A 24391-nucleotide genomic window follows, 5' to 3' on the forward strand; every position below is an offset into this window, starting at 1 on the left:
TTTTCATGCACTGCTAAAAATGGCTATACGTAACAATTCTGCAAGATTTGTGAGAAAGACAATACCTCAGCAACGTGTACCAAGAAAATTCCACGAGGCTGGAAGCAGCCGAAACACCGCCAACCTTATCAGACATTTAAAGTTTAGTCACATAAAGATATTTCTTTACGTGACTAAACTTTAAATGTCTGATAAGGTTGGCGGTGTTTCGGCTGCTTCCAGCCTCGTGGAATATGAGCGGTTTTCAAAATCAACAAGTGCGACTCACTCGGCTGTTGGTAACAGAGATGCTTTTAAGACAGCAATCCTACTGCAAGGACAGTAAGAAGCATGAAGAAATATCGAACAACATAGTGGAATTCCTACGCCTCGATCTTCATCCACTGTCTATGGTGGAAGGTGAAGGGTTCTGGCGACTCATGTCCTACTTGGATTCACATTACACCAGTGGTTCTCAAAGTGTGGGGTGCGGCCCTCTAGTGGGGAATAAAGCCATGACAGATGGGGTGCAATAAACAGCAAGATATATATACAGGGAGTGCAGAATTATTAGGCAAGTTGTATTTTTGAGGATTAATTTTATTTGAGGATTTAATTTGAACAACAACCATGTTCTCAATGAACACAAAAAACTCATTAATATCAAAGCTGAATATTTTTGGAAGTAGTTTTTAGTTTTAGCTATTTTAGGGGGATATCTGTGTGTGCAGGTGACTATTACTGTGCATAATTATTAGGCAACAACAAAAACAAATTCATACCCATTTCAATTATTTATTTTACCAGTGAAACCAATATAACATCTCAACATTCACAAATATACATTTCTGACATTCAAAACCAAACAAAAACAAATCAGTGACCAATATAGCCACCTTTCTTTGCAAGGACACTCAAAAGCCTGCCATCCATGGATTCTGTCAGTGTTTTGATCTGTTCACCATCAACATTGCGTGCAGCAGCAACCACAACCTCCCAGACACTGTTCAGAGAGGTGTACTGTTTTCCTCCTTGTAAATCGCACATTTGATGATGGACCACAGGTTCTCAATGGGGTTCAGATCAGGTGAACAAGGAGGCCATATCATTAGATTTTCTTCTTTTATACCCTTTCTTGCCAGCCACGCTGTGGAGTACTTGGGCGTGTGTGATGGAGCATTGTCCTGCATGAAAATCATGTTTTTCTTGAAGGATGCAGACTTCTTCCTGTACCACTGCTTGAAGAAGGTGTCTTCCAGAAACTGGCAGTAGGACTGGGAGTTCAGCTTGACTCCATCCTCAACCCGAAAAGGCCCCACAAGCTCATCTTTGATGATACCAGCCCAAACCAGTACTCCACCTCCACCTTGCTGGCGTCTGAGTCGGACTGGAGCTCTCTGCCCTTTACCAATCCAGCCACGGGCCCATCCATCTGGCCCATCAAGACTCACTCTCATTTCATCAGTCCATAAAACCTTAGAAAAATCAGTCTTGAGATATTTCTTGGCCCAGTCTTGACGTTTCAGCTTGTGTGTCTTGTTCAGTGGTGGTCGACTTTCTGCCTTTCTTACCTTGGCCATGTCTCTGAGTATTGCACACCTTGTGCTTTTGGGCACCCAGTGATGTTGCAGCTCTGAAATATGGCCAAACTGGTGGCAAGTGGCATCTTGGCAGCTGCACGCTTGACTTTTCTCAGTTCACGGGCAGTTATTTTGCGCCTTGGTTTTCCACACGCTTCTTGCGACCCTGTCGACTATTTTGAATGAAACGCTTGATTGTTCGATGATCACGCTTCAGAAGCTTGGCTATTTTAAGACTGCTGCATCCCTCTGCAATATATCTCACTATTTTTGACTTTTCTGAGCCTGTCAAGTCCTTCTTTTGACCCATTTTGCCAAAGGAAAGGAAGTTGCCTAATAATTATGCACACCTGATATAGGGTGTTGATGTCATTAGACCACACCCCTTCTCATTACAGAGATGCACATCACCTAATATGCTTAATTGGTAGTAGGCTTTCCAGCCTATACAGCTTGGAGTAAGACAACATGCATAACGAGGATGATGTGGTCAAAATACTCATTTGCCTAATAATTCTGCACTCCCTGTATATATTGTGGTGTTCTTAATAAACCTTAATTTATGTTTTTTCTCAATAAAAAATAGTACATACACTCAAAGAAAACACAAACATTGGATTAGGTCATTAATGCAAGTAAATTAAAACATCAGTTAGGGTACCTTACAACAACATTAATTTTCTCAATTTTTAATTTAGATGCTATTTGATATTTATCATGTAGCATAAATAGGTAGATAATTAAAAGACTTCAAATAGACCCTGTAATCAGTGATTGGTATCAGACGATACAGCTTTTAATGATCGTTGATCGCCCCCAAAAATCCTGATTGGAGCACCCAAAGCAAGTCAAATAGTCACCAATCTCTACATTAAAGATATTACACTTTATATAGTTTATAGTTTCTGCGAGCCCCTTCGTTCTCTCACAAGCTCACTGAGTCCTACCTGAACTAGCTGATGATGATCAGGCCAAACTTAGCAGAGCCTAGGTGTTTCTGGTGCATTTTCAGTTCTTCTAAGACAAGTATTGCATCTTCCTCTGATTTCGTTGGACACAAGTGTCCATGACACTTTTAGTGCAGCGCTGGGGTATTAGTGAGCGGCATTTAAATTCAGCCTCTGGCATCCAGCAAGGGTACATATAACTAATGAAGAGAAAATGCACTACTCTTTATACACTAGAGAAAGTCAACGATTTCTACAATCTCACCGTGGTTGATAAAATTGCAATAATTATTTATTTATTTATTACTCTAATAGGTCAAATTTACGTCAGTTATTCGCTTGAAATGCACTCTTCATGCATCCTTTATTATTAGCTGGATATTGTTCTTAATTTCTCATATGGGGACAATTTTTTTAACCTCTTTTAGGAGGAGCTACATCCAGACTTTAATCTTAGCTGTTCTGTACATTTTGAAAGTTTGTTATGCAATATTTGAAGTCATCCTTATTTGGTGTAAGGTTTAAGTCTGTGTTTAGCAGTAAAAAGTCGAAGCGTCCTCTAGTTTATGGTTGTTGGGTTATGTAGTCTCCCGCGGTCCACACATTCAACCCAAAATTCAATTCAATTCTTTTTTCACTCCCTTGTTCATTATTCCTTTTCCCAGGATGGGCTGTTTTTCCAAAGATAACCTGGTTATTAACAGTTAAACAGGATTACTCCGCTTTAGTTACTAGGGATGCACCGAATATTCAGCGGCTGAAAATGGCCCAAAAGTGCATTTTCGCTTTTCGCCCGAAAGACTTTGATCACCGAAACAACATGGCCAAAATAGTTTGTTGTGATGACACAAACAGAAGTGCACATGCTTGTTTGAAGTGATAGTGATAGTGTCAGTGATAGTGTCAAGGCAAAGGTCATTACACAAAAGATTATGGAATTCATTGCCTTTCATTGTGAGGTTTCGCAGGCTGATCGAGCACATTGAGCCCCGTTATGCCATGCCGAGCAGACAACTTTTTTCAGAGGTGTGTTTACCTGAGCTGTTTAATGTTGTTGGAACTCATGTCCATAAGCATATAACTGCAGATATTTCAGAAATCAGTTTCATGACAGACATATGGAGCTCAGACGTCAGCCTTACCAGTATGCTCAGTCTAACCGCACAATGGATCGACACCGATTTCCAGCTGCAAAAGATTCTGCTCCATTCACAAGAGTTTTGAGGGTCACATACAGCAGCAGCCATTTCTGATGCATTCAAAAAGCAAAAGATTTAATTAAATCAAATTTAAAAAAAATTATATTTAAAAGGCATTAAAAGATTCTTAAAGCAGTTGCACTTGTTCTGAATGCACTTTGTTTTTATGAAAGAACATATTTAATTGTACAACCTTTCAGCAGGCCAGAGGGCCTGTACATTATTATTTAATGTACACATGAGTGCATTTAAGTTAAACATTTCAGTTTGAATTTTAATTTATTTTATTCTGTGCATTGTTGCAATGTGCAAAAATACATATTTTCATAATGTATAATTGATTTATTCTTTGAAACTTTAATATTAATTTATGCAATTGAAATGCCTTGATTTTAGTAAGGTTAGTACACAGTCATAGCTATAAATGCAATGGTAATAATAATTGGCTTAATTTCTTTTGGTGTTTTGGTTTTCGGGCTTGCTTTCCTCTTTTTTGGTTTCGGCCAAGAATTTTCATCATAGTTATGTCAAACCCTATAGTTCTAGACATATGCTTTCTGTTCAGATCAGAAAACCACCTCAGTGGAAAATGACTCCACTACTACGATTAATGAAATATTCTCTTGTCTCATGGATCAGTTTAGATGCCTTCCTAAGACTAATAAAATGGTCTGTCCTACTCAGTACTCTGAGATTTTAAATGCTTATATAAGGGGATATGATATTTTATTAATTTTACAAGAGACTGCAAGCACTGTCACAATTCAGAAGTAACAATAAACATGGTTAGAATCGATACTAGACTCAGACTGTGTTCTAAATGCCAACAGCCAAATTACACTAAAAAAGGGTTGATTTAAAGACTAAATATAATCTCTTATCTACAAGACATGCAGAGCAATTAATATTTAGGACGATACTGTAAATATGGCAACAAATCTAGGCAGCTGAAACACCAAGATGCGTCTTTTTATTACCTCTTCCAACCACATCCCTTCAGATGCAACATAATATTCAGCTGAAAGATCCAACCTTACAATGAAATGATTGAGCATGATTTTGAGCTAAAAGAGATTAATAAGGTCATTATGGCAATGAAGAGTGGCAGCTCTGTCCCCCAGTGGCAACCATATTATAACCTATTGAGTTTTATAAGAAATTCAAGGAAAAACTGCAAAAAATTTTATACATCTTTTAGTATTCATTCTAACAAATTATTCTCCATTCTTATCGTGTTCTACAATGCGTTCATCAAGGATGCCCACTATCCCAATTTCTCTTTTCAGTCACACTCAAACCCCTTTCAGCAGCACTGAATTCCAACCACACTATTCCAAGGAATTAAAAATTGACCCTGGTTTGTCCTGATTATCTTTTGCTTATTGATCAGCAATTGTCACCTTTGGATCACTTATTTTGGTTTAGAAATTAAAAATCTATGAAACAATATTTTCCCATCAACAATTTAACCTTGCAGATCAAACTGGAATCATTGTTCCTTCATTTTTCTCAGGAGGTCTTTATGTATCTTGCTATATGTGACATTTGTTGAGAAGAATAGATCAGAAAGAGCACAAGAGCAGAGTTGGAGAGAAGGAATAGTCCTCCAATTTCTTTAGCCAGTAGAGTACCTTCTGAAAAATGCCTATTTATTTACTTTATCTGTTAGTCTTTACTTATTTGTTTTGTCTGTTTTTTTTCTGTTTAATCAATAAATCCATGTCCTCCTTCACCTAGAAAAAAAAAAAAAAAAAAATTCAAGGGTTAATAAGGATGTTCTTCAGAGGAGACATGAGGGACATACATTGGTATTTTAAGGTTTATTCACTTTTACTGGGCATCCAACATTCTAGAAGATACTATGCTGAATTCACTGTGCAGACACACATTAATCATACTCTATTTTACCTTTGAAATCCTCACAATTTACATCCCGCCTTGTAGAGCTTTTTACTTTTAGGATCCTTAGCAGATTTTGCTGTCATAAGTTTACATCAGAATCGGTCCAGAGCTGTATTAACAACAATCATTTCTTTTTTCATCTACTTTAAATTAGACATTAGGCAGTGGTTTGATGTGTCAAAGATTTGTGTACTAATTGTTTATTTAATAGTTTTGAAATTCTTTGCAAAATCTGTGATGTCCCATACAGCCTTCCGACAACACTTTGTCAAGACATTTATCCCTTTCCCCCCGGTTCTTCTGCTGGCCTTGGTTTGGATACACTTACACTTAATTTTAGAGCTAAATAACTGATCTGTACTATTTATTCTCAGCAAACCACAACCTGGATATAATGAAATCTAAAAGGGAAGGTGAACTGGGTATAAATCTATCTGATTAGGTACTTAAAATGGTCCATTCATCACCCTCTGGCTTAGGCTAAGTATCGGCATGTGGGAATCTATACGTTGGGTTAGACACTGTCTGTGAGAGATGCTCTTTTTCCCAGCTTACCTGGCACATATGTTTTTGGGCTTCTTTTGTCTGCATAAATACTGGCCGTAGGTTTTTTTTTTTTTTTTTTTTTTTTGTTAAATTAGTGATGCCCTTGTGGAAATGTTGATAACCTGGCTTTCAATAACTATTTTTTAAACATCAGATGACAACAAATAGCAGTTTGACTACAAGACATTAGAGAGACATTACCACACTCTACTGGCCCACAGGATCATTTTGTTAAGCTAGAGGTCTATGTTTTTATTTATTTTGTATTTTTTTTTTTTTTTTTATCTCTTCTAGAAATGATGAGATTTACACTTAATGGCTCAGTGAAATTTTTTTACTTAAAATGGAAAACCATTTAGTCATTGTTTAGGAATCTAAAGGTGTTACTCAGAAATTAATGATTCTGTTGGATTTTCTTCCTTTCTGTTTTTCTTTTCCTCTTCAGTTCTGTCTTTTCTTGTTGTTTTATCTTTGATATGATCTGCCTCGGGGTATTGATTTCTTGTATTCCTTTATCTGTATTGTTCTGATTTGTATTGGCTCATGTTTTGAATGTGTGATGACATGAATGTGTTAAATTGCTTGTGCAACAGTGCATTGTTACATCATACATGTGTGTATTTGCTGCTTGTGAGTTGGGTTTTTCTGGGGATGTTGGGGGTGGGGGTGGTGGGTTGATTATTATGATAACAATTAAAAACAACTGAAATTACATTCATTTATTTTTTTGTAACAAACTTCAGCACTATTTTACATGGAGTGTTGTGTGTGTGGTTTATTTTTTTTTTATCCAGTTTCCATTTGAAAAATTGATACTGGATTAAAAAACAAACCACACACACATGAATGTAATTTCAGTGCTCTGGCCTTTGTGAAGCCATTTAAAGCATAACTATTTGGATCTATGTGAAATGGTAACACTTTACAGTAAGATTCTATTTTTAACATTAACTGAAGTTAATAAATGCTTTTAGAATTATTGTGTGTTTATTTTAACAATTACTAATTCGTTTCTGTAATGTGGGTAATTTTTATTTGTTAACTTTCGTTAATACACTATAAACTAACATGAATGAGGTACAGTGTGCAGTCTCATGTGTCAAAACAAACAGCATCTGGTGTCAGTAATTTGCCTCTAGAGGCCATTCGTACTGTATAACGACAGCGGACCTTCTCAGCCGCACCAGAAACAAATACAACCCAAAGAAAGTACATTAGATTGTCTTTTTAGGATTAAGATATATTCTTTATCATTGTTTTAGGATGAGGAGCCATTCAATTCAGATTATGTAGAAGCGGACCGCATCCTGGATGAATCCCATAGTGTGGACAAAGAAAATGGAGAGGTTTGTTAATTTCCTAATCTCTAGCTTTTTTATTCAGAATTTGTAAAAAGACTGTATGTCTGCATTAAGTTACATTTCTGCTATTCTGCTCTTCTCTAATAGCCGGTGGTGTACTACTTAGTCAAATGGTGCTCTCTGCCTTATGAGGATGCCACATGGGAGCTAAAAGAAGATGTAGATGAAGGGAAGGTGGAGGAGTTCAAACGGATCCAGAGTCGCCAGCCCAGAATCAAGAGACCTGTAAGTTCCAGATATAATTGTTCAAAAATATACAAAAAATGTATAATCAGTGAAATAAGAGCCAGAAAAGTAGAGGCGATAAGCAGAGGCGGAGGGAAAACTTGTTTTTTTTACTATCACTCCTGTACACTACGTATCCCTAAACTTTTAAATATTTACTTTTTCTTCTTTGCTTATCTTAATTTTCATCACAATCTTTGCTTTCTGGCTTCGCTTCACCATCTAGTCTCGAGCTCGTACCTCAACTTTTTTCCTCGCGTAAGAAAGCAAAAAAATCGACAGAGCGACCGCTTTTATCTCGGAAAACTCGTACATTAATGCACTCGTAGGTCAAAGTACCACTGTAGTTGTGAAAGGAAGGAGGAAGACAGTGAACAATGACTTACTTGGTCGGCTACTGTTTAGATACAAGCCGTTGTAGCGCGTTGAGTCTGGGTGAAGGAGAGCTCACTAAAACTTTAGTTACAACAGAAATCATATAATCACAGACAGGTTTCCAAAACTCGTGCTTTTTTTATTTTTCTTGGCAACAGTGTGGGTTAGTCAAAGAAATGTGCATCAGAAAATAAGGACATAATCCTCGGTCTCCACACATGCAGTAATACCGGAATAATGCAGTGCCGGTCAGTGCCGCTATGCTCCTAATAGAAGCGCAACATATTGCATTCAGTGTCTTTCGTTAAAGCCTGTGTAAAGTTATTAAAATAAAATAAAATCTTTGTCGTGCGGCTTATGTAAGGGTGCGCTTTATAGTCCGGAAATTACGGTAATTCGTTTGTCTGATTTTCCCGGTCTCTCGCGAATAGCACAATAGACCAGATAACTTATAGGGAATTGTTTTTATGTTGAAATAATGAAATTTATGAATAAAAATATAGTTATTAATTGTAAAATGTAATACAGTAATGTAGATACATAAAATTACATAAAATGTAATACATAAAAAAGCATGTTTGGGGTGGCGTCCGTTTATCATGGGTGGTTTTGGAACGTAACCACCACGATAAATGGGGGATTACTGTATATACAACTTCAGCCAGTGCTGTCTCGGGTTAATCCTGCTCGAATTTACTTAGTTTTAATTAGGGATGCACTGAATATTAGGCCACCAAAAATTTTCGGCCGAAAATGGCCCAAAAGTGCATTTTCGGTTTTTCAGAAAGACTTTGATCACCGAAAAAAACACCTGAAACAGTTTATGATGACGCAAACAGAAACCGCGGCCTGCACTTGCTTGTCTAAATCAACATGTCTGCGGTGTGGACGTATTTCAGTATATCTGAGAAAGACCCACGGATAGCGATTTGCAAAACATGTAATGCCGAAATTTCGTCTGCAAAGACTTTCTCCACGTCGGGTTTAATTTATCACCTGAAATCCAAACATTCCGACCGCTATGCTGAATATGAGAGAAACACGGCACAGAAAAGCAAAACCCCTCCGAGCATGCGCACTCCGTCTGTGGTGGACGTTTTTGGAAAGGCAGGAAGTTTCCCAGTGATAGTGTTGTTTTGTATCTTTAAGCAGTTGCACTTGTTCTGAATGCACTTTGTTTTTATGAAAGAACATATTTAAATTTACAACCTTTCAGCAGGGCAGAGGGTCTGTACATAATTATTTAATGTACACGAGTGCATTTAAGTTAAACATTTAAAACTAAATTTTTATTTATTATTTTTTTATTTATTTCATAATTTGTAATTGATTTGTTCTTTGAAACTTTAATATTAATTTATGCAATTGAAATGCCTTGATTTTAGTAAGGTTAGTACACAATCATAGCCATAAATGCAATGGTAATATTAATTGGCATAATTTCTTTCGGTGTTTCGGTTTTCAGCCTTGTTTTCTCTTTTTCGGTTTTCGGTTCGGCCAAGAATTTTCATTTCGGTGCATCCCTAGTTTTAATTTAAAGTCACTGCTACTACATAATGTGTTTTAGTTTTATTCTTTGTTAATGTTTATTAAATAATAAACTATGAATATTTGTAGTAGAGTGGACAGATGCTGATCTGTCAGCAGTAAGCACCTTTCTACAAGCAAGGCTCCACATTTATGCAGTTTGAATGTCTACCAGTGTAGTTTTAGATCATGTGTGTGGTAATTTTTGTGTTGTCTCTTTTAAAGTTTAATTGTGATTAACAGGATTTCAGATTTTTAATTGGCTGTTTTTTAATATTGACTAAAATATTGAAGTATTTTTAAATAAACATTTATAAGAGTTATCAAAAAAAGTATTTATTAATTGGTGCTTTATCTACTGAAATTACTACATTTGAGTGGAAGTGTGCAACTTTTGTTTGGTTACTAAAGAGTTCTTCTAATGAGTTATACATTAGAGGTTGAGATTGTGTCGTATTGAAAATAAACAATTAATCAACCGATTTTACTATTGAATACTGGATTTAAAAAAAAAAAACATAACACTGCATTTAAAATGGTACTGAACTTTATTACAAAAATAATAAATAAATGTAATTTCAGTCCTCTGGTCTTTCTGAAGTCATTTAAAGATGACCATTTCAAGCATGAATGTTTGGATTTATGTGAAATGGTAGCAAGTATTGTGTTTGTTCATTTCAACAATGACTAATGCATTTTTGAAATTCGGGTAATTTTCATTTCATTTGTTAACTTTTGTTAATACACTATAAACTAATATGAATTAGTAGTGACCCTAATCTGTTGTCATCGCTTAAACACATTGAATTCAGAGCATATGATCGCCTTCTGCACACCTCTGTAGTGTTAACATTTATAATGCATGTGCTATACTAGATTCTAAATGGATACATTTAAATTATATTTGTGATGATATTTATCCAAAAATGATTTTCTTGTTAGCCTCGTCCACCCGCAAGTGCATGGAAGAAGCTAGAGCAATCACGAGAATACCTTAGTGCAAACACCCTCAGAGAATATCAGCTAGAGGGAGTCAACTGGCTACTTTTCAACTGGTATAACAGGTGCTGAATCGAATCTTTTTAAATTTATTTACTGCCTTTTTAATGTAGTCTCCACACTGTTTATAGAGTATGTGAGTTTGGAATGTTTGTGTAAATTCTGCTGTTAATGGTGGTAAGATTATGTAATTTATATAGAGATTGTTTATCCTATATGAGTTGCTCATCACTACAGAGAGCTGGCATTCTCTTAGAAAGATTTCAATTGAGATGGCAGAATTCTTTTGTTTGTTATACTTGTGCTTAATTTGTCTTTGCCTAACAGCTTTTTTTAATTATTATTTCTTACATGAACATTAGGCAGAATTGTATTCTGGCAGATGAGATGGGTCTTGGTAAAACCATCCAGTCAATTGCTCTACTCTCTGAAATATTTGCTTCTGGAGTCCAAGGACCCTTTCTGATAATTGCCCCTCTCTCCACCATCACTAACTGGGAAAGAGAATTTTCCACATGGACAGAAATGAATGCCATTGTTTATCATGGCAGCCTGGCCAGCAGACAGATGATACAGCAGTATGAGATGTACTGCAAAGATAATAAGGTTGGTCTTTGTGAATGCACACACAAGGCAGAAAATCGAAAACATTTTCATTGGCTTTAACTTGTAGAAACTTACTATGCCAAGTGGTTTTCTTTATTCCATACATTAAACCAATGAACCGCAAAATAGTGTAACTGGAGTGTGAAACAATTTAGACTCTGTTTTGCTGAATGTCATGTTTTTTATTTAAATGAATGTACAACCATGTTAGGTGCTTTTCATCAGTTACTCCATTTTGCAACTTTTTTGTAATTATTTGCAAACAAATCAATAAATCAGAAGTTAAATAGAATAGGACTAGCCTAGAGGTGTTGCCCAACCCCAGTGATATCCACTGGAATGACTTGGAAATTGAACACCAGTTTGGGTAAATGTAGCCATAGTGTTAAATAGTACTTCATTTCAGTAATTTAGTAAAATATGAAATTGTTATTCAGTATAGCAAGCACAAAGTATTTTCCACTGTTGGATATTTGAGTCTAGCAGGCCATTATAGATCACTCTAATTATCTAAAAGAGATGCTTTTTACATTCTGCCATTTATGGTGATTAAACATGAACCATGTGTAATACGAATTCTTTTGCCTAAAATTTTCGACTTAAAATAATCTCTGGTTTGCATATTCCATATACATAAAAAAATACATTTCATATACCAAATTATGAGCAGATGTGTATTGCCTTTTTAGCCGTTTGTCTTGTATTATGGATTTTAATGAGTATTCAGTTTGTTCACGTTCATTATGTTCATCATGTTCATTATCTTGAATGCAAATTAATGGGTTTTATATTTTTCCTCACTTAAGGGGCACCTTATTCCAGGAGCTTATAAATTTGATGCGCTAATCACAACGTTTGAGATGATTCTGTCTGACTGCCCAGAGCTGAGGGAGATCTATTGGCGTTGTGTGATCATTGATGAAGCACATCGTCTGAAGAACAGAAATTGCAAACTGCTTGACAGTCTTAAGATGCTAAATTTGGTGAGTGCGCAGACTGAACATATAAACTGTTATGCTTTTATTAAATCTTGATGAACTCAGTGTGCAAACTAAGCTATATCTAAAATAACTTGAATTGCATTTTGTTTTAAATTATTCAGCAGCTGATAAGCCTATAATCATTAAATTATTCAGTCCACTGATGATAAACAAGGTGTTATAATCCAAAAAAGTTCGATACTTTAGTTTTGTCATAGAAAACAGCCATGTGATTCAGCACTAAGCTACTTTTAAAGTTGAAGTACTGACTGCACTTTCACTAAAAGTTGAAGTAAAGAAGTTTGGGTGAAGACAGATGACAGACGGCAAAACGACGCTCAGTGAGAAAAAAAAATTAACATTTTACCAAATAGATTAATACTAAAGAAACAAGCCTGTTTTGAAAATGTAAAAAGTAGAAAGTACAGATAATTTATTGAAAGAAAAATAGTGAAGTAAAGTACTGAAAGCATTTCACTGCATGTCGTACCCTGTGTATGTATGTGTATGTGACAAATAAAATTTGATTTGATTTGATTACTGATACCAGAAAAATCTATTGAAGTACAATAATGAGTAATCATTACTTTCCGTCTCTGGAGACTGATAGTCATAAAGAACATGATTACTTCTAGTTATTTCTGCTAAAGGTTATTTTACAAGATATTGAACTTAAAGTGTACTTTTGCACATTTTTTCCAGTTAGATTTTTGTAAAAATAATGTTGCGTAATGTGGTATTCATCCGAGGTTGTATTTAGTTTATTTTAAGGACCAGATTATTTTTATGATGTTTTGATGATAAATAAAACCATTACATTTTAAAAGGTTTTCACTCAATTCTTTGCATCTTGCTCTTTGGAGTAGTTGGAGGAGAGATGACCGGAAGATTTGGGGCATGTAACGTCAAGCCAAAAAACACACAAATAATAAAAAAAAATAAAAAAACAAATGGGGAAAAAAACACTTTTAAAAATGTTTTTACCATGTATGTTTTGCCATATCTGGTTTCTGTTTAAGATTACTGTTCTTTTAGTAAAGTCTGCTGTCCTCCTAACTGTTTTAAACTGCTTTTTCAGCATTTCAATTCAAATGACTGTGTAAAGCAATATTGCTCATCATACTTTCTTTTTCAAATAGCTCATAGAGGATAAAAAGACTGACAGTCACTTGTCTTATTTTCTAATTACAGGAGCATAAAGTGCTGTTAACAGGTACGCCATTGCAGAATACTGTGGAAGAATTGTTCAGCCTGTTGCACTTCTTAGAGCCGGCACAGTTCCCTTCAGAGACAGAGTTCCTGCGTGAATTCGGCGATCTCAAAACCGAGGAGCAGGTATACAGGCATATGTGCATTTACATGCATGCATATTAGACTTGGTTAAAAACTTTTTTTGTTTTTTTGACATTTATCAATAAAAACTTTCACCCTCGCATTAGGTGCAGAAACTGCAAGCTATTCTGAAACCTATGATGCTACGCAGATTGAAGGAGGATGTTGAAAAGAACTTGGCACCAAAGCAGGAGACCATTATTGAGGTATTATTTGAACGTCTGCATTACTGAACATTAACTCTGTTCAGTCCGAACACCTACTGTAGCAGCACGTGATCTGGTATCAGTTAAAATTCAATTCCGTAATGTTTAGAAGGAAATAATATCTTAAAATATCTGTAAAGATCACCCTTGTATACTACAGTGACCATTGCTCTCATCGTAGATGCACACCACTACTTGCACACAAAGTCGTCTTTGAAAGTAATTGTTAATAATTGAGTACTGGCATCCTGAACAGTCAGGTATTTGATTAAATGTGGAATGTCTGAGTAGAGCTTAGCCTCCTGTTTGTGATGGATTTATTAGCAAGAAATAGCAGTAAATTTACCTTAAGCTCTTTCCTTTACCTGTAACTCTCTCCTTTGCTGTTTCAATAAAGGGTATTGTCACAGTTACTTTGCAGAACATTTCAGATGTACAATGTGTCATCATATGTCATTATTTACAATTTAATTATTTCCAAATGAGGAAAACCAGCAGAAACCTCAAAAGGGAGCCTTTTGTGTGGCAGTAGATACTCTACAGTACAGACCAAAAGTTTGGACACATTTTCTCATTCAAAGAGTTTTCTTTATTTTCATGACTATGAAAATTGTAGATTCACACTGAAGGAATCAAAACTACGAATTAACACGTGGAATTATATACATAACAAAAAAGTGTGAAACAACTAAAAAATGTCATATTGTAGGTTCTTCAAAGTAGCCACCTTTTGCTTTGATTACTGCTTTGCACACTCTTGGCATTCTCTTGATGAGCTTCAAGAGGTAGTCACCTGAAATGGTTTTCCAACAGTCTTGAAGGAGTTCCCCGAGAGATGCTTGGCACTTGTTGGCCCTTTTGCCTTCACTCTGCGGTCCAGCTCACCCCTAAACCATCTCGATTGGGTTCAGGTCCGGTGACTGTGGAGGCCAGGTCATCTGGCGCAGCACCCCATCACTCTCCTTCTTGGTCAAATAGCCCTTACACAGCCTGAAGGTGTGTTTGGGGTCATTGTCTTGTTGACAAATAAATGATGGTCCAACTAAACGCAAACTGGATGGAATAGCATGCCGCTGCAAGATGCTGTGGTAGCCATGCTGGTTCAGTATGCCTCCACACCATCACACCTCCTCCTCCAAGCACCCCCACACCATCACACCTCCTCCTCCATGCTTCACGGTGGGAACCAGGCATGTAGAGTCCATCTGTTCACCTTTTCTGCGTCGCACAAAGACACGGTGGTTGGAACCAAAGATCTCAAATTTGGACTCATCAGACCAAAGCACAGATTTCCACTGGTCTAATGTCTATTCCTTTTGTTTTTTATCCCAAACAAGTCTCTCCTGCTTGTTGCCTTTTTTTAGCAGTGGTTTCCTAGCAGATATTCTACCCTGAAGGCCTGATTCACACATTCTCCTCTTAACAGTTGTTGTAGAGATGTGTCTGCTGCTAGAACTCTGTGTGCCATTGACCTGGTCTCTAAACTGAGCTGCTGTTAACCTGCGATTTCTGAGGTTGGTTACTCGGATGAACTTATCCTCCGCAGCAGAGGTGACTCTTGGTCTTCCTTTCCTGGGGCGGTCCGCATGTGAGCCAGTTTTTTTGTAGCGCTTGATGGTTTTTGTGACTGCACTTGGGGACACTTTCAAAGTTTTCCCAATTTTTCAGACTGACTGACCTTCATTTCTTAAAGTAATGAGGGCCACTTGTTTTTCTGTACTTAGCTGCTTTTTTCTTGCCATAATACAAATTCTAACAGTCTATTCAGTAGGACTATCAGCTGTGTATCCACATGACTTCTGCACTACACAACTGATTGTCCCAACCCCATTTATAAGGTAAGAAATCACACTTATTAAACCTGACAGGGCACACCTGTGAAGTGAAAACCATTTCAGGTGACTACCTCTTGAAGCTCATCAAGAGAATGCCAAGAGTGTGCAAAGCAGTAACCAAAAGGTGGCTACTTTGAAGAACCTACAATATGACATATTTTCAGTTGTTTCACACTTTTTTGTTATGTATATAATTCCACATGTTAACACATGTGGAATTATAGTTTTGATGCCTTCAGTGTGAATCTACAATTCTACAATTGAATCTACAATTTTCATAGTCATGAAAATAAAGAAAACTCTTTGAATGAGAAAGTGTGTCCAAACTTTTGGTCTGTACTGTATGTGTATATAATAGATTATATAGATTAATAGATTATTTTATATATATATATATATATACAGTCACTGCTAGCACTCTGATGACAATATGCATCTCCTAAATCACAGGACAAGGGCATATATATGTTCTTTCCTTTATATATATATATATATATATACATATATATATATATATATATATATATATATATATATATATAAAGGGAAAGAACATATTATATATGCCCTTGTCCTGTGATGATTTAGGAGATGCATATTGTCATCAGAGTGCTAGCAGTGACTGTGGCAGGTCTAGTGTTTTTAACACACTTGTTTACTACATAATTTTCTAGTTTGGATAATGTCAGTACAGTGGAACCCGGTTATGTCGATGTCCTAGGGGGTTGCCAAAAAGCATCGAGGTAATCGATGATCGAGATAAACGAAAATCAAAATGACGGCAGTATATTAACGTGCTTGAAATTTCTTTATGTACATGATGTGCGTTAATAAATGAGAATGTGCATGCACATGTTTTTGAAGGGGTTTTTTAAACAACAGCGTTGCCACGATTTGTTTGATGAAGGCATGCTATAAAAATACATACAGTACATGTTTATCTGTCAGGAATCCACCTGCCACGCCCCCTTCGGCCCCCTTCGGCGTGTCAGGTGCTTTCTCGGCCGCTTTCTCTGAAGCTCCCGGCTTCAATCGCGCACATATGGTGCTCGTTTATCATCATCACCAGCTCCTATTTAAACTTCCACACTCTCACCGTCCGTTATTGTTGGTATATGTTGGTTCACGGCGGTCGTTGTTATCACGCATGCGTATCCCGGTACGTGTCTTCCCACCGGCTCTCTCTCAACGGCTGCGCTTTTCTTCCCAAAGCGCATCGTGGATTCCCCTCCGATCCTGCCGGTGTTCATTCTATGCTTTTGCTGCTCATCCCACGTTCTCCCGTGCGCTGTTCAGCGCCGCGCTTCTACTTTCGCCTCCCGTTCATCGCATAACATTTAACAACAAAAGGCATATGTGCACTAACTAACAGCAGAGATTCACCAGTATACAATACAACACCTGTAGCAGCTGTAAGGCTTGATTTTTCCGCCACTTCCACGAGTTCTTCTGCGGCTGCACCGAGATAACCGACGTTAAATGGCAAATTTTTCCCCTCTTGTGCTCGAGATATTAGGGTTCGGCGACATAAAAAAAGAGAATTTGGCGGTTCCACTTCAAAAACGTCGACTTAATAGGGTTGTCAAGGTAACCGAGGTCGAGATAAGCGGGTTCCACTGTATTAATGTGCAATGTAGAGAATAATACAAAATAAAGAAAAAAAACAAAGTAAAGAAGTTGTGTCCAAACTTTTGAATGGTACAGTATATACAGTGGAACCCGGTTATGTCGATGTCCTAGGGGGTCGCCAAAAAGCGTCGAGATAACCGATGATCGAGATAAACGAAAACCAATATGGGGGCAATATATTAACGTGCTTGAAATTTCTTTATGTACATGATGTGCGTTAATAAATGAGAATGTGCATGCATGTGTTTTTGGAGGGGTTTTTACACAACATCGTTGCCGCGATTTGTTTGAAGGCGGCATGCTATAAAAATACATACATGTTTGTTAACAACAAAAGGCATAAGTGCACAAACTAACAGCAGAGATTCACCAGTATACAATACAAACCACCGTCGATTCTCAAAACAAACCTTTATTATATTCTCCAACATTATAAACACAGATCGCTCACAAAAGCACAAAAAAAATTTGTGGGGTGTAGTTCGTTTTTACAAAAAGCTAACCAGTGTCAACATTAAATTCTCGAGTCATTTCACTGTGTCCACAGCTCTGAAAAGTATCCTACACCTGTAGCATCTGTAAGACTTGATTTTTCTGCCACTTCCGTGGGTTTTTCTGCGGCTGCACAGTGCCGCTGGCTTTTGCCACGTCACCATCTCACTACCGTATTTTCACGTATATAAGACGCGAATATTCGGTAGTGAGACGGTGACGTGGCAAAAGCCAGCGATTGGTCATGCAGCTCGAGATAACCGACGTTAAGTGGCAAATTTGCCCCCCCCCCTTGTGATTGATATATTAGGGTTCGTCGACATAAAAGAATCAACATAACCGATGAGAAAATGCTAAGACAAAGCGAGAATTTGGCGGTTCCACTTCAAAAACGTCGACTTAATAGGGTTGGGGAGGTCGAGATAAGCGGGTTCCACTGTATGTCTGTATTTTTTTTTTCAAAGTGTTGAATATAAATATTATTCTGACAGACCTGTGCAATCACTGTAATGATGTACGCTAAAATGAAAGGGCGTGTCTAGTATTCTAAATATCTGCAAAATCTTTTTTCCGTTTAGGTGGAGTTGACTGATGTGCAAAAGAAGTATTACCGTGCTATTCTAGAGCGTAACTTCAGCTTCTTGAGCATGGGAGCTAATCAGAACAGCAACGTGCCCAATCTTCTCAATACCATGATGGAGCTCCGCAAATGCTGCAACCACCCTTATTTAATCACAGGTTTCTATTCAAAACCCCTGTTTATTCCACTTCATTTATGCTACTTGTATCGGACTTGTATCCTCATTATTGTTTTAAACTATTTTTCTCCCCTAAGTTTAGTCATGAGCTTATCTCTTCTAGTAGCTAGTTCTCCCCATCACTCAAAAGTGACTTGGGAAAGTGCTTTCATTCAAGACATATGAACAATTACTGCAGTTGATTCCCAGATCTTAGCTCACACATGGGGAAAGAGTTAGTTCCAGCTGTTATGTCAGTCATCCCATGTTTGGTGCATAATGATTTATTTAGAAATAATTATTGCTTGCACAGGTTTTATTCTTGGTTCTTTTACATGGGTATTTTATCATTTCAAATTTTGTGTATCTGCTCAGGAGCTGAAGAGAAAATAGTGGCTGAACTTAGGGAGGTGTACAGTGCCTCAGCTCCAGACTTCCACCTTCAGGCCTTGGTGCGCTCAGCAGGAAAACTGGTACTTTTAGACAAGTTGCTGCCTCGTCTCAAGGCTGGTGGACACAAAGTGCTTATCTTCTCTCAGATGGTTCGCTGTCTTGACATCCTAGAAGATTATCTCATCCACAAAAGGTAGAAATTTTTATTTAAAAACTCTCAGTATTTCATTTTTTTATTGCTATTTATTTAAAATTATTTTTTATATGCAAATTCCAGCTTAATCGTATACATATTGACACACACAAACACACACACATTGTGAAGGTATTTAGGGTCTTTTTGTGAACAGATAATTGTGCCCTGTCAATAAATAGAAATATTCAAATAATTTGTAAAAAATAATACTTGACAGAATTATGGCTGCTGAAATTTCTTATTATTATCTATGATAGCATGCAAGACACACATTTGGTTACATGGCAGATAAGACAAGCCTTTAAAACCCTTATCAATAGTACAATATGACCAAAAGCCACATTATAACAATATTATGTGCTTTAGATTTAGTTCCCCATGACACAAGTGAATTGCTCGCACATATATTTAGATGCTGTGGGTTACGTCAATCTCATGGATCTCAGGAGAGCCCTAAGGTGTTGTAGATGCTTTCTGCCAATCATTACTATTAAGTTATTATCATCCCAGTAGGTGACTGCACAGGAAATTGCAAAACATTTCTGGGGTGCCAAACCACGCAAACAGAAAACGGTCATAGTCTATTGAAGACCAAATACTGGAGGTCTGCCATTCCCCTTTATTTAAATCCACTGTTAAATCAAATCAAGCCACATGGCAGTTCATCAGATCTAGGCATGGGAAACACAGTAGACAATTTTTTAAGTTATGTTTTATATACAGACACACACATACTGTCGTTTTCATTTCTGAGAAGGCCTTTTAACTGGATTTTGGTCGGCTGTCCACAAACATTTGGCCATATAGTGTGGTTGCATCTTACAGTAGACAGTGTGGTGAAGCAGATTCATTTCACTGGTAAAGTTACAGGATGTAATTATTATTAATAAAAGTAATTAATATTCCCAGATATCTGTACGAACGCATTGATGGGCGAGTAAGAGGAAACCTGCGTCAGGCAGCCATCGATCGCTTCAGTAAGTCCGACTCTGACCGGTTTGTCTTTTTGCTGTGTACCCGTGCTGGAGGACTGGGAATTAATCTGACCGCTGCTGACACTTGTGTTATCTTCGACTCTGACTGGAACCCACAGAATGACCTTCAGGTAAGAGTCTGCAGTGCTTCTTCTTTTTAAATATGAATCAAGTTGTAGTTTTTTTCTTTATAATTATTTATTATTATTAAAGATTAATAATTGTCTAATAATAATTAAATATTAATAAATAAGCTTAATAATTATTAAAAATTGTCATTTATTGCACCATCCTGTATAAACACTACAGCCTGTTTTGAGGCTGTAGCTATTGATTGTTTTAGATTAGGGGTCTCCAAACTTTTCAGCCCGAGGGCCGCATTAACTATCAAACAGCAGTTCAGGGGCCGACTACACACTCGAGGTCCAAATAAAAAAGAATCAAAAGATGGATGATGTTTTGAATTATTTATGTAATATTATTTTATTCAGTTATTATTTAATAACACATTTATACACTACACATGAACCCCTGTATTATTGGGAATGGTGAAATTGTTTTCTGGATGCCAGAATAGCAGACATTTCTGGCTTTAGATTTGATGTCCCTAACATCAACAGTGACCTGAGATTATCATCAGACAAGTTTGTTCTCAAATTGTTCTTCACGTATTGTTCTTCACTTCATTTTTAAAAAATGTTTGTTCACACAGATATGTTGTCCCAAAGATTGAAAGGTACCTTGATGCAAAAGTTTTGACATTAGGAAAGTCTTCCTTGGGCAAAAACTGGTAAAACAAAAACCCACCAGTCCTTCTTTGAACTTGTCCCTAAGGAGGTAATTTGCTTGCAACTCGATCACCTCCAGCTGCAGTTCATCTGTGCAACTGGCCACATCTGCTTCAAATGGGTTTTGAAACAGTCTCACTTCTTCTGCCTTTGAATCCAAGTCAGAAAACCGCTGCTGAAACTGCAGCTGGAGGACTTTGATGATCTTGCATGCAAATGACGTGCTGAACTCAGCTGTTGCCTCAGCCATGAAGACCTTGCACTGAAATTGAAATTGCTGACACTCATCATCTAGTTTTCTTTTCCTCTTCTCTGCCCTCGCTGGGCACTTTTAAAACCATTTAAAAACTCTGCCACTAGATGGCATTGTCATCTCTTTATCTGTGAATGGAAGTAGAAAAAGTAAGCAGCTAATAAGGTTTTGCAATGTAGTGATCGGTTGGAAAACATACCGTATTTTCCGGATTATAAACCGCAATTTTTTTCCAGAGCTTTGAACCCTTAAACAACGAAGTCCGGAAATTACGGTAACGCACTACTGCACGCCTCTATTTTAATTCGGTAAAAACATAACGTCCACGTAAGCGGCGGCTGATCTTGGCAGGGTACACGCAAATTTTCGTCATTTTTGTTCATAGAAAAAAAGGTCTCCATGGGCTGGATGAGAGGGCCTTGCGGGCTGCATCCGGCCCGCGGGCTGTAGTTTGGAGACCCCTGTTTTAGATTATTCCAACGATTAATCGAGTAATCTCCAATATCCAATAGAAAATAAGACGGGTCTCCTAACACAAACAAATAATTTGTTTTCTTTTTGGATTGCAATTAAATGCGTTTAATTGCCATATTACTTCAAAGGCAAATACAAATATAAAAAATCTGGAATAAAAATATAAAACATTTCACATTAATCTTGTCCCTTCTGCTCCAGAGCTGATTGGTCATTATATTTTCGATGTGTAAATCATTCTTGCACTACAGAGGGGTGTAGATGCCTAAAAAAAAAGAAAGGAAAAAAAAACCCTCTGATTTGGCAGAAATAAAGTTGGAATTGCGAGACAAAAAATTAGGCAAACCTTTTTCTTTTTTTTAATGTGGCAGAAACGGGTTTCCATATGAATCTTCTTCTTGCCCCTCTCTGTTTTCTCCGTTTTCCTCCATTTTTTTTTTCATGTGTTTACATGTCCAGAGCACTCCAGAGTTGGACGGGTGTTGCAGCAGTTATAATGGTCCGTGGGGAAACACACTGCTGATGGTTTATTTATATTTATATATATATATATATATATATATATATATATATATATATATATATATATATATATATATATATCCAAATCCAAATTACAAATATACAAATCGGTAACAGCATTTGTTGACAATGAATTTCATTATGGATGAAACAGGTACCGGAAAGGGCTTAACCCCCTTTTTCATCTTGGGTCTTCGGCACGTTGTAATCACTACTGGCATATCAGTTTCGGGGACACATCTGTCCATGACACAAGTGATTTTTTTGCACACTCATTTAGATGCTGTGGGTTACGTCCATCTCAAGGATCTCAGGAAAGTCTTTTTTTTTTTTTTTTTGTTTTGTTTTAAGCCCACACACAAATTTGCTGCATTTAGCAAATGGCGCCACTGCGCTGCTTCAATCAATGTAAGACTGCTCAGTTACATCCTGTCGAACATGGCCTTGAGGTCACTTTGCTTTTTGCAACCATTTTTTGCATCTTTGTGATGCTCTATTAGGTTTGCACTGGAAATATCAGAAATTTACCCTTGTGCTCTCTGGGGAGTGAGTAAATTGGGCAACTCAATTTTGTTAGTGTTTTTAACCATAAACACAATGTCCCAAAACTGCTTTACAGAAATATCACAAATATACATTTTTTTAATTATAAAATAGTTCCTATAAGTTTATCTCCAGTAAAAAAGCCAATGGTGACGAGCAAAACTCATCTGAGACTCATCTGAGTGACATCAAGCATCGGTTCATTGTAGTTCAATCATTGTCGAGGTTTGCTGATGGGCACTTAAAAGCAAAAATGTTTATGGTAATTGCAGTCCTCAGCCACTGTAGCAGAATGTTTACATTAATTACAGCCCAAATCCATATTCATGTTTCTTTAGTTTAAACCCCCCCACACACACACCAGCTTGAAGTGTAAGCTCAATAGGCCCTTGCCCCTTTGTAAATAATCTAAAACTTGATTAGGATAAAGAAACAAATTTTGTTGTCCCAGTGCAAATTCACATGGCTATGTGCCCTTGTATAATGCTGGGAATAACATTTGTAACACAATTGCTCCACAAAGTTTTTATTTATGTAGAGCTATGCAAGAGAAGTGGGGAGAAAATGTGAATGAAACGACGTCTTTCAGCTACTGTGTGTGGTGAAATGTGGATCAACATCGACTGAATAAAAAAAATAATTCATTGTGAATCATATACAAAAAATAAACATAATAAATCATATAAATTATATCAGAGAAGACCAATTTTTTTTTTCTATTAAAACATTGTGTTCAACTCACTATATTTGCATTTACCATATACTTTTAATCAACTATATATATATATTTTTTTTTTTTCTAGTGTTAAAACAAATAAATGGATTGAGTGTTTTGGATTCAGTGTATGGCTTGAATGCACTATAGAGCACTGCCTCACCTTTATTATTTAAAAGACTGATTGCTTACTACTGCATAAATGCACTAAAAATCTCTTCATTCTGGTTCTTTGCCCAGGCCCAGGCACGTTGCCACCGTATTGGCCAGTCTAAGGCTGTAAAGGTGTATCGCCTCATCACCAGAAACTCTTATGAGCGGGAGATGCTGGACAAAGCTAGTTTAAAGTTGGGATTGGATAGAGCTGTGCTTCAAAGCATGAGTACCAATAAAGACAGTAATGTCAATGGGGTAAGTGTTTTAGTGTAATTTAAGTGTCATTATTTTATCCTTTGTCTCATCGTAAATGAATAAAAAAAAAAAATGTATGAATTTAAAATAGGTTCAGCAGTTCACCAAGAAGGAAATTGAAGATTTGCTAAGAAAAGGAGCTTATGCTGCTATTATGGATGAGAATGATGAGGGCAGCCGTTTCTGTGAAGAAGACATTGACCAGATTCTTCAGAGGAGGGCCACCACTATCACCATTGAGAGTGAAGGCAAGGGATCCACCTTTTCTAAGGCCAGCTTTGTGGCGTCCGAAAATAGGACGGACATTGCTCTGGATGACCCAGAATTTTGGCAGAAGTGGGCCCAGAAAGCTGATATTGACTTGGACACTATAAATAGAAAGGTATGGATATGTTTATTGCAAAATATTTGATTCCTCTATAGACTCTAAAATGATTATTTAGTGCCATATCAGTAAAATGAGATGTTTTACTGATGTCAGGATGTATGTGTTATAGTGTTCTCTGTGCATCACACAGTCTCGCATATAAAAACAAACTGTACGTAGCATCAGTGATTCGCCTCTAGAGGCCACTCTTGAAATGACAGCTGACATTCTCAGCCGGTCTCAGCCACCTAAACTAATGAATTTGATTTTTTTTTTTTTTCCTTTTATTCTTTTTCTT

General features: G+C 36.9%; 1 protein-coding gene across 2 annotated transcripts in view; it reads left to right on the forward strand.

Annotated features, from left to right (window-relative positions):
• Positions 1-24391, forward strand: part of chd8 (chromodomain helicase DNA binding protein 8) — a 63464-nt gene that overhangs the window by 19662 nt on the left and 19411 nt on the right. For both annotated transcript variants that reach the window (XM_046850896.1, XM_046850897.1), the window contains exons 12-23: positions 7416-7499; positions 7602-7739; positions 10584-10705; positions 11003-11246; positions 12053-12229; positions 13418-13561; positions 13666-13764; positions 18299-18458; positions 18833-19043; positions 19956-20151; positions 23556-23726; positions 23818-24108. In XM_046850896.1, the coding sequence (XP_046706852.1) occupies positions 7416-7499; positions 7602-7739; positions 10584-10705; positions 11003-11246; positions 12053-12229; positions 13418-13561; positions 13666-13764; positions 18299-18458; positions 18833-19043; positions 19956-20151; positions 23556-23726; positions 23818-24108 (2037 nt within the window). The remainder of the gene's footprint in view (positions 1-7415; positions 7500-7601; positions 7740-10583; positions 10706-11002; positions 11247-12052; positions 12230-13417; positions 13562-13665; positions 13765-18298; positions 18459-18832; positions 19044-19955; positions 20152-23555; positions 23727-23817; positions 24109-24391) is intronic.

This window comes from Silurus meridionalis, chromosome 6 (assembly GCF_014805685.1).
Source record: "Silurus meridionalis isolate SWU-2019-XX chromosome 6, ASM1480568v1, whole genome shotgun sequence".
Taxonomy (NCBI): Eukaryota; Metazoa; Chordata; class Actinopteri; order Siluriformes; family Siluridae; genus Silurus; species Silurus meridionalis.